General features: G+C 37.8%; 1 protein-coding gene across 2 annotated transcripts in view; it reads left to right on the forward strand.

Annotated features, from left to right (window-relative positions):
• PITPNC1 (phosphatidylinositol transfer protein cytoplasmic 1) overlaps window positions 1-1,867 on the forward strand; it is a 169,149-nt gene extending 167,282 nt beyond the window's left edge. The window contains exon 10 of one of the 2 annotated variants that reach the window (XM_025196273.1): window positions 1,192-1,320. In XM_025196273.1, coding sequence (XP_025052058.1) covers window positions 1,192-1,197 — 6 coding nt within the window. In that variant the 3' untranslated portion in view covers window positions 1,198-1,320. Of the gene's footprint in view, window positions 1-1,191 lie in introns of both variants that reach the window. The other variant, XM_025196272.1, reaches the window with a different exon arrangement.
• Window positions 1,868-11,896: the final 10,029 nt, after the last annotated feature.

An 11,896-nucleotide genomic window follows, 5' to 3' on the forward strand; every position in this document is an offset into this window, starting at 1 on the left:
AGTTTATAACTTTCAATCCATTATTTTTGTTAGTAGCTCAGAAAAAAATCAATTTTTATTAAAATCATTTCAGTTTGTTTCTTAGTTCTCTGCCAAAAGGTTGGATTTTTGAAGCAATCGGTGAAGTAATATCTTTTAATTCAAAACCAGATGCTGAAGAACCCTGTGTGTAGTAGGCTCATATGTAATAAGTAGGCTCAGCTTCTTTTTTTTTTAAAGGCTATTTTTCAGTATTCTGAAGACATTATAGTAGTGAGCTTTCCAAAGAGTATTAAAAATAATCACCAACTTTTGTACAGTGTAATAGGATGGTTATGCCTTCAGACCTGTCCACCTGTTATATATAAATAAAAAAAATGCAATAGTGGAATTCTTCTTTGAAATCAACTACAAATTTCCAATTGACTTCCCTATGTTTAGGCAATCTCAATTAATGGCAGTCAAATGACTTGAGCCAAGAAGTATATCTCATTATTAGGATCAATATGGAACTATATCTTGTGAGGGGAGTAAATGCATCTTGAAAGGGTATATAACAACCATAATGTCCAAGCTGTTGGCCCCCAAAAGAAATTCCAGGCACTTTAATAAGTTACAAAATAATGTTATTAGCATTGTATAGTAATGATAAAGCAGATGAAAAAATCATGTACAGGAAATGGTTTGCATTACTATAAATTACAGTACTGTACAATAAAAAAAATTGGAATTCATGATATGGTCCTGCTTCCCTTGAAGTCAGTGAGAATTTTTCCAGTGACTGCTGGAAACAGGATGACCCCCTAAAGTGTTATATCTTTTTACTGGCTTGTAAATATTAATGCCTACACTTTCAGAATAGTCCTTCACTCTGGGTTCCTTCTTTTCTTTGGTGCCCAACTTGAGATACCTTTTACTTGCTGAAGCACTAAAGTATTCTGTCTTCTGCCTGAGATTAAATGTTTCAAGACTATTCATAATCTTAGAAAATCAAGCATTAAGGGAACATCAAGCCAGGCACCTGAATTCAGTGGCCTTTTATAAAAAAATTGTCCAGAACCCCTATTAATTCTAGCAGGATTCTGACGTGTGGATCCTCACACTGAGATGAGCACATGCCCTGTGATTTAGAGGTTGGATGACCTGCATTAATGAAATCACCCTTGAAATGGTTCTAACTTTCCATTTGTCTTTCTTTTCTTTTCTTTGAAGACATGACAATGGATGAAGTCCGAGAGTTTGAACGAGCAACTCAGGAAGCCACCAACAAGAAAATTGGGATTTTCCCACCTACAATATCTATCTCTAACATATCCCTGCCTTCTTCAACCCGTAGTGCACCTTCGAGCGCTCCATCAACTCCTCTCTCTACAGATGCTCCTGAATTCCTAGCTGTTCCCAAAGACCGACCTCGGAAAAAATCTGCTCCAGAAACTCTCACACTTCCAGACCCAGAGAAGAAAACACTTTAAATTTAACCCAGCATGTTTCCTTCTGACAAGCCATGTCTGCCAGAACAAGAGTAACTAAGCATTTATAAAACTCATAGTGATTGTTTGGATTTTGTTTAAAAGGATTTTACTGATCTAGAAAGATGACTTCCTTACTCAGACTTGTTCCTAAAACCTTTAAATAAGTGCATGCAAAAGAACATAACTCATATACTCTGATTCCCAAAGTAAAACTCCAAGCCATATGGCACATGTTATTAACATGAAATGAAATAGTCTGAGAATTGCCTGTAAAAAAAAAACAAAAACCAACAACTTTCTGTAGCAGTTGGCAAGCTAAGAAATACTCATCTAGGTCATCAGGTGTATTGGTTGTAGCTGTGTTGGTCTAAGGACATAGGCAGACAAGGCTCCTTGGGTAAATCCAGTATCTTTTATTAGACCAACTCAAATAGTTGGAAAAATTCTTCATTGCAAGCTTTTGGGTATCCAAAAGAATTTTTCCAACTATTTGAGTTGGTCTAATAAAAGATCCCAGATTTACCCAAAGAGCTTTGTCTGCTTCTCATCTAGGTCATAGCTTTTATGATTAGAAATGCAGTAGGGATTTAATAAAGCTGCCAAGAACTTCTGAGGGGAACTAGTATCAATTTCAGGTGCAGGGTTAAGTTAAAAGGGCAAAAATCACATATTCTCCTATTATACCTGAATTTTTAACATTCTTTCTATTCTCAGGCTTCTCATATCTAATCATAAATCTTTGAACTGCTATTCATTGATACTTGAACACCAACAGCAATTATTCAGATTCATATTTTGTTTAATATGACTCAGGATTTGGGGCCTACCTAACAAACACTTTAAACTTTTAAAATCTAAAGTACCAATGTGATAGAGGCTCCAGTTGTAATTAATTATACTGACTTTAAGGCCATTGAACTATTTATACCTTGCACAGAATTTATAAAGAATCCACCCATTTCTTATGGATAGTGTATTTTAATAGATCTCTCCCAGTCCTCTTGTGATTTCTTAGGTTTGTACTGGTGTTTGTGATCCCTGCTCAGATATAAAAAAGATGGAAACACAAGCAGCTCAATATCTTAATGAGCCCAAATAATGAAAATGTCTACTCCTAGTGAAGCTATGATCATGGTATTTCTGACATTGATTTAATCTTCCCAGCTCCAAGCTAATTACAGTGAGCCTATTTTAAGAGCTTGATACAAAACACAGTATATTCAAATGGGAAGACCACATCCTCCCTGCTTCAGTGGACTTCGGACCAGGCCTCAAATAACTAGGTCAGGGACTGGAAAATACTGTGTTTAGTGAGGGAGTCCTTCTACCAAGTCCATTTGGAGATACTTTAGGGTGGTCTCCTAAAACAGAAGCATGTCCAATAACAGTAGCTTCTTGTATAGATCATTGGATTAAACAGGATTGCAGATTTGCTATCCTGTTTTACCAGATGCAGACTATTAATTGGTGGATGAGGGAGAATAACTACAACAGTGCTTTGGGACAGCCCCTGGGAGTAAAGTTCTGAATATGATTCTGAGAAGAAACCTTTTATACTTGTCCACCATTGGGAAGCTATATATTCTTAGCCACAGCCAGCCATCAGTGGCCTTCGCTCTGCACTGAAGTGTTATAGATTTGGTTTTAGATTCCAGTCTTGCTTCGTGGGCCAATAGGAAATAATAATGCTGTAGTAGAGGCAGCATATTCCACACCACCCCCTCCCCGCCAAGTAAAACAGTAGTATTTCATGTCATTCAACAGTAGCTATTTTAGTCAATTAAGAAGCGTGGTTGATGAGTTCCACCCATTCCTCATTTGACAGAAGGATGGTGATTACAATAGGAGACCTCAAAGGACATAAGGAAAAGATACCGAGTTCCTTTGAGCTTCTTTTACTATGTCAGTCTCCTTTCCTAATAAGTGCTATCTCTGGTAGCAGGAAGCTAGGACTCATCTAGCATCTATGGTCTCAGAAATGAAAATAAGAAAAGGGATTTTCTCCCCAAATCAAGAGTTTAAAGAGAGAGAGAAAATGGGGCCTCCTCTTCCATTTCTAATATTAAGCCGTACCAAGAAACCTTTCCCACTGATGTCCAGTTAGAGGGTACATAACTGACTTTGGTACAAACCACCATTAAATTTAGTCCTCCACAATGCTAATGAATGTTATTAGTAGCTAGCCCCATTATTGCTGTAGTAGACCTTAGATAGGCCATTATCAAATGCTCAGTACAAAAGTGGGTATTACCAGAATCACATATTCATAGTGAAGTGATATCTTTGTATTGTCAATTTTAAGAGGCATGGTGAAGTAGAAATACAGACCTCAGGGAGTTAAGCTATCACTGAATGAGGAAGAATCAATTTGTGAATAGACTTTTCACCTGAATGTTCATGCCATCTTCTCATCATGGCAGGATGATTTTGCTTATGGAAAAGACTGACTGATTTAAGCCCCTTGAATTTCTACATGGCTCCCTATCCAGTAGTAGATGCTATGGTGAACGTGTAATTTTGATGAAGTAGTTTTAGTAATGGGGGTGGGAGAACAAGAATTCCACATCAGACCGCACTGAAAATGTGTGTGTATTTGTTTGGAAGTTAAAATCTCATGGCTAACAAATCCAGTAGCTCTTTGTAGGTTAGCTTTATGGTTTGACTTCATGAATTCTCTCACTTATTGTTCATGTTCTGCTTTCGTTTCAAGGCCAGTGATTCCATGTGTTTAGTAAACAAACTGGTGATGATTTTTTAATGATTTTTTTTGTTGTATCCAGTGTAATACTTCAAGTGCAAAACTACCCTAAATTAACGTACAACCATAGTTAACAGATGTGTTTACTGATTGACAGCTCCTAATTAGAGCAGGATAAATAATGCTTTTTTTTGGTTCCATTCTATAGCCAAGCAGGAAAACTGAATGGAAAGGGAGAAGCAGGTTAGACTGACCTAAAGCACATAGCACACTTCTTTGCAGCAAAATGAAAAAAAAAAAAGAATTTCAAGTTAACTATTGAAATATTTAATTTGACCAAATACAAAATATTTTGTTTAATTTTCAAATTAACCCTTTTCTGAACCTTTTTTAGTTGTAAAGTTCCATTTAGTAAATGTTGGGTGCATCTGCCTTATTAGACCCACAGTAGTCTAAGCGTCTGCGCATGCAGCCCTATTAGGCCACAAGAAACTAATTAACTCTGCTACGGGGTAGTCCTACAGCAGACTTATTTTCTGTGCAGCTATGCATGTGTAGACGCTGACAGGGCTGGCTGGGGCATGTAGGTAGCCCTGCACTGAGGCACCCTTGTGTCCCAGCCAGCCCCTCTGCAGCACACTGAGCCGGGGCGGAGCAGCCACCAGCTGCCAGGCTGACACCGGAGGTCCCCTGCCAGCCGGGGCTGCTCTGCCTCAGCTCAACGTGCTGCAGTCCCAGGCACACATTCAAACATGGCACCAAAGAGCAATAAACTCTGGCACAACATGGGCCAGAGTTTATTGCTCTGTGCTAATAGCATATGTAGATGCATCTGTTGAAGTGAAACATTTTGGTATTTTTTAAATGGATGTTTCATTTTGAAAAAATAAAGTTTCACTATTTTAACAAAAAATCTCCAACTTACTTTCCGCTCAAATGTCTGCCACTGCCGCATTTGATTTAAATTCACAATGCTGTTCAGACCCTCAAAATTCCATTTTTTGGTGAACTCACTATTCAGTTTTTTTAAAGGCCTAGCGCTATTTGTAGTTTCTGTCTTTATAAATAAATGTTAATATTTTATTTGCCTCTGAATGTTTAATACAGCTCATGAGGATAAGATGTTCACAGTTTTACTAATTTCCTTATTTTTGTTAACTGTTTGACTTCCTTTCCTGCATGGATATGTTAATTATCATGTCATGTAAGTCTGGGGATCAGGCATGTGTGAAATTAAGATAACTAAAGAGGATGTAAATTATATAGTGCATAGTGGATATTTAAAAAAGAGAAAGGAATTGACTAAGCATGTGGTTGAAAAATAATTAAGTACTTAATACTTAATGCTGAGCCTCTGCATGTAATACTGTAACTCTCAGCTTTACCTACCAGTTTTGCATTGAAGAACTATAAAGTTTACTAAATGGGCCATTTTAATGGACTGCCAGCCACACTTAGAAGCAGTAGCATACATATTACTTCCATTGTAGGTATTAGTGGGGAAAATAAAAAGATCCATAAAATGTCACTGTTTTGAATGAGAAATACCATGAAATACCCCATGCTTTTCACTGGCTGTATAAACATCCTGTTCCACGTTCTGCTCTGTTTTCCCCAGCACTTCTGCCAGTAAAGATGCTATCAAAATGTTCTTTCAATGTAATAATCCTTTTCTTTTTGTCATGTCAGGATGTATTCTCCAGCATATTCCTGATAAGCTCAAACATTTAAAAAAGCAACCTAGAATATTTTCCTGGCAACTTGTTTCAAGAAAAATGGTTTGTTTTCATTGCTGATGTATGAATGGGTTTTGTAAAAATACCTTCTGTTATATTTTCAAATGTGTTTGTGAGGAAACAAACTGTACTTTGCAGAAGCTTGTCATTCTTTTTGTGGAAAAAAGTCATTTTTAGTAGGCACATCTTTAAAGTATTGTGCGGCACAGCAAAACTGAACAGTTACACAATAATTGTGAGGTTGCCTGATTTTCTGCTGCAATGACAGGAAAACTGTATGATACAAACTGTATTCAGGCTGTAAAAGAAAATGTTCAAGAACAGCACACTTCAAAGCTGATAATTTGATTATCTTGTTATTTTTAAGAAGTCCTTCCAGCCTTGACCCTACTCTTAGTTTCTTCAAAACAGTCATGCCTACTGGAGTACTTGGCAACCCTGTTTCAGCTTAAAACTACAGCGGAATTGAATAGGGATTTTTTTGTCTATGAAGACTAATAGGAGCTGGCCTTCTGTGCGAGACAAGTCCTAGTTAGATAAAGCCCATTTCTGCCCGTCCTAGCTGTGTAAGCAGTCTTCAGTAATGGGCTCGACTGGGATTCCTTATGAAAGCAATGATCAATTGTGTAAGTGTCACAAGATAATTCTATCAAAATAGTTTGCTCTTTGATCGGATCCAGATTTTGGAAGGTTATTTTGGTCCACTGAGGGGACAAGTTATATTTGTCGCTAGTATACAGGGTCTTCATCAAGTCCTTATGCACTTCTAAACTTTAATCACTTAGGTTGTAGGTATGATAGAAACAATCTGTAAACGGCATTTAAAAGCAAATTTATTAAAGTTTTAGGACAACTAGACTATGCAATGCTAGACTTCAACATAACCACCATTTTCTTCTCACAGCTGGTATGGACTTCAATTCTGCTAGCCATAGGACACAATTTACCTTCTTGTCTACAGTAGCCATTTTTCATTTGTCAAAGGATCTGAAATAAGAATAAATTCGTTATTATTTATGAAGTCTAGCATTGCATAGTCTAGTTGTCCTAAAACTTTAATAAATTTGCTTTTAAATGCCGTTTACAGATTGTTTCTATCATACCTACTACCTAAGTGATTAAAGTTTAAAATGCACACGGACTTTATGAAGACCCTGTATATGTCAAAGATCATGAGGAACTGAGATACTATGGTAATAGTGGCTGTACAGGTACATAAAGACAGATCTTTTGAAATGGAAACATTTATCTTATGACTCTGACTTGGTAATTACACACATTATGGACATGTATAATCTTTTAATCATGCTTTGAAATATGCTGCACTATAACTTGAAAACAATGTGCTATCATCTGCAATATGCCAAATGTATATGCTTTTTATGAGTTAATAAGTGCAATAAGAGAGAATACATGAACCTGTCAATAGGAACATTTTAGTTGCCAGTATTCAGACTTCATTTAGTCATCTAACTTCAAAAATGCTTGAGGATAAATGAGTCTAACAATGTTTTTTCTTTAAATGGACAGCATGGTCATTGGATTACAGTCTCTTCTGGTTTTGTGTGTCACTAATTCAGTTTAGTTGTTTTTATTTCATTTCCACAGCAGTTCCATGTGATTTTGAATGTCCTGTAATATGTTGCGATTAGCTTTTAGGTTTAGAGTGATGATGGTTAAGTTAGACGATGCACCACTGCCATCAGAGAAGGACCAAGTTTTGAAAAAAAGTGCCATGTGTTAAGCAATGCAGAGCTAAGCAGGAGAACTTGATTCTCATATTCGCCGTCCATATCACATAGTTGCTGTTTTTTCAGTTATTTATTATTGTTAATAACATATTTCCCTTACATTTTGTTGTAAATAAACTACCAACCGATCTTCTTTCCAAGCGTGGCTGTTTTCTTTTGGTCAATATCTTGCAACAAGATAATGTGTGATTTGTACAGAAGCCTGAATAACACAAGGAAATGGAAGTGTAGCTGGACACTCAGAGCACTCATAACACTAAATAAAGATGCTTACTGATGCTTTGGTGCCCCTTAAATATCTCCTAAATGTTACTACAACAGTATGCCACTTAAATTAACGTATTCAGCTGAATGTGGCTGACCTTTGCAGTTCTTCAGCATAGCATCTTCAGTTCCTAATTCTCAATGCAAAGTTTGCTAACCAAATGGATTTATTAATGGAGAGGAAAATAGTCAGAACCTCTCAGGCTCCAATGCTGTATACTTAATCCTACTTAGTCCTACACCTCTTACCCCTCATGCTACTTCCATCAAAATCAACAAGACCTTGGCATATACAAACACTCTCAGGCAACTTAAAAGTACAGCACCACTTTTCCCACTGTAGAAATGTAGTCACCTCTGGAATGGGAAATGGCAGCTCATTCATTATAGGTCATACATAACAGTTTAAGACAGTATGTTAAAAAGATTACTGTATCCAACTGAGAATGAAGGAAAAAAATTAAAGGAAATTGAAATCAAATATACCAGTAAGTATGCAGGCTAAAATTTAGTCAGGGTGCTGGAATTTACCCCACTTCTGCAAAAACGGCAATAAAATCCATAATGACTCTAGCAGTTTCAAGTTTATGTCTGATCTGAAAACAGCCGTTCTGAGATCACAGAAAACTAAAACTAAACTGATTCCCTAATTTGGTGTGCAAGTTAATATGACATACAGACCTCTGTTAAGGGGCAGTTACAGTTATAGGTATGTATCAGAGGTTTAGATATCATTAGCTTTGAAAGACTACTTCTTTAAGAAATGATGTCTCAAATGTTGGAAATTAGGAAGTGCTACATCAAAGCTGTATTTCTCAAGGCAATCAAACTATCTGATCTTAAAAGTGCTTTACGGATGCTAATTCTCATGACACTTATGAGAGACCATACCACCCATTTTACAGAAGGAAAAATGACTTGGATAGAAATTAAACTTCAGGAAAGACATATAGGATAATGTTAAAAATGTAATATTAAACATCATATTTTTTAGAAATAAACTATTTTTGGGATCTGACTCATTATGTTTTCATATTTGGTGTTGACAATGCTGGACCTCCTTGAGATACTGAACACAGACACAAAATTAAGTCCTAATCAAACATATTAGGAAGAGATTACCAGTTGTGGTCCTGATCTTAGTTCAATTAAAGTCAATAGAGCTGTGCTGTGCTCTTGCAAAAGGGAACAAAATGTACTACCTTATACTTTATGAAAATCCTATATAAGTAGAAATATCTGGTAGGGCAGCAATGTATTGAAGCATTCTGAGATACAGCAATATATTATGTGGATGGAAAATTTCAAACAGTTTTTCTTTTATCTGATGTGCCTGTGCTAATCTACATATAAATGACATTGTTAGCATGATCAACCATCCATATGACCATATGAATGGCCTGCAGAAATAGTTTGATTAATAATGTGCACAAGTTGTACTGGAAACAAGACTCCAATTAAACAGTCCTAAATGTTTTTTGTTGCATCTGCTTAGTAACAGCATTTAGAAAGATTAAAATATATTTTAAACATATTCTTCTTATATTTATAACTTGCATAGCAGGCCAACATTTTGTGAATATTGACTAATTACACCTAATGTTAATCCTTAATAAGCAATATCATTAATTACCCCATTTTATAAGTGGGATCTATGAGGCACAGTGAAAGGGGAAATTTTGCAGTAAGGAAGTGGTTTCAGGTATTGGTAGGCTGACCATATGTCCCAATTGGCCCAGAACAGTCCCAGATTTAGAAGGCCAGTCCTGACTGGTTGGTAAAAATTAAAACAGGAGTCCGGCGGCTAAGCGGAGTGGCATGGTGCACTAAGCAGCTCCACCTCCCCACTGGACTGTGCCCGCACCCCTGCCCACAGGCATCTGCCACTGCCTGCAGCAGCACCGCTGACAGAGGGTGGGGGTAGTGTCTGGGATGTCCCAGATTTCCTTATGGTCACCCTAGGTATTAGACAGTAAATCCATTAACGTTTCCCTTTACAGCTTCAATTGGACACAAGGATAGCTTTAAGAAGCAAAGGACAGTCTTGTTCCTTACAGCACAGGATTAGAAGATAAATTAAGAGGCTCAGCTGCATTCTCAATTTAGGGAACATCCAAGCCTTTTGAAAATCACTTCAGTGACAACAGTAAGCTTCTACTGCTTATGTATTCAAGCGCAAACTAACCCATGTCTTGGTGACTAAACTGGATTCTTGTCTGACTTGCACATCCAGCTGTTGGCTCATACCTAGTACTCACCTCTGGCTTCAAATTATACCTCAGAACACCTCTGCATCTTGTAACAAAACAATATGATTATAGAGCTGTCAAGGAAGTCACAATTTGAGGAAAAGGAAGTTGTTCAGGTATAGCTGAGCACAGCAATTAGCCAAGGGAATCTCTATTACTGGTGTTAATGCACGAGCTAAAGAAGAACCTGCTTAGGTTTCAGATTCCAAATCTCAGGCTGACTTTGCATAGTGGATGGTCAGAAATTGTGCACACTGAATGAACTGAATATAGATCAGGGGGATAAAATAAATGTAAAACCCTGAGAGGCTGGATATCTTTACAAAGATATTGTACAATTTTAGTTGCATTTTAAATGAAGTGCTCATTTCCTCCAAGTAAAGTGGGAAGATTTTAGTAAGGATACAATTTTTTTTTGTTTAAATCCAAGCCTACTCCCTAGAAATAATGGTTTTTATTTCTAGCTTAGTTCTCTGATACTAGTGCCTGTTACTAACAGTTATGGAGAGTCCTTGTGTAGGACTGAGTATCTTAAGAGATTGGTAACAGATTAGTGAAACTACACCTTTCAGCTCACTGGTTTACATATAGATCTTCGATCAATATTGATTGAATCTTGTTACCATTCAATGACTTAGAGCAGAGGTGCTCAACCTCCAGCCTGTGGGCCAAACGGGGACCGCAGAGCCATGCACGCTCCCCACAGACTAGAAAAACTGGCAACTGGGGAGCAGTGGAAGCTACATGCAGCAGGGTCCAGCCCTGCCGGGGCCAGCGCCAGGCACTGGAATAAGGGCTGGGCTCACCCCCAACATATCTGGATTGAACCAGGTTGTTCCCTGCCCTGCATACATCTGGATAGGAACTGCTCCATCCTGCCTCATGTCTGGATCAGGGTCAGCAGGCACCGAGGCTAGCCCCAACCCCAATCCAGACATGCAAGGGTGGGATGGAGAACAGCAGCCCTGATTGAGACTGGGGGGGGCTAGGCAAAGAGGCCCCCAATCTGGATGTATGGAGGGAGGCAAGGCAGAGCAGCCCCAATCCAGACATGCTGCAGGGCAGCAGAGTGGCCCTCATACAGACACGTAGGGCAGGGCTTCGAGCAGTGGTTCGCAGCCCGTTGAGACTGAAGACACCTTGTTAGATTCAAGGCATCCCCTGGAAAATGTCTGCTTTTGGTTTGTAAATATTTTTTGACTACTGAAAGAAAGATAACAGAGCAATTCTGCTGTTGCAAGGAACTCTGAAAGACCACAAGAGGTCAAAATGTTTTTAATACTATGACTTCCTCTTTGAAATCACTGGCTTAGCATATAAGAGTTTACTGCTCTCAACAAATTTCCCTAAAGGCAAATTAGCATGTTATAAAAACTACCATCAGCATGGATCCCCTTCTCGGCAATTTCACCAGGACTGATATTAATTGAATACTCCCTTATTTTCATATACAGAAATGAGTAATCCCTACATGGTGAAAAGAAAGAGTCCTTTTACCATCATATTTACTTGTATCTGAAAAAAGGAAGAAAACACTTGGAGCTTTGATCTGTCTGGCAAATACAGAAACATCATTCTCTTCTGCTACATCAAAGGTGCCCCAATGGTCAATGCCGCTTCTGGACTGACTTGACCTGATTTGAATTCTCTTCAGAAATGTATCTCATTCCAGCTCATTTCTGCTGCCAACTTAGAAAAATATTGCTCATCAAACAACAGCTTTTTCCAACTATTTTTAAAATGAATA

This window comes from Alligator sinensis, unplaced genomic scaffold (genome assembly GCF_000455745.1).
Source record: "Alligator sinensis unplaced genomic scaffold, ASM45574v1 scaffold282_2, whole genome shotgun sequence".
Taxonomy (NCBI): domain Eukaryota; kingdom Metazoa; phylum Chordata; order Crocodylia; family Alligatoridae; genus Alligator; species Alligator sinensis.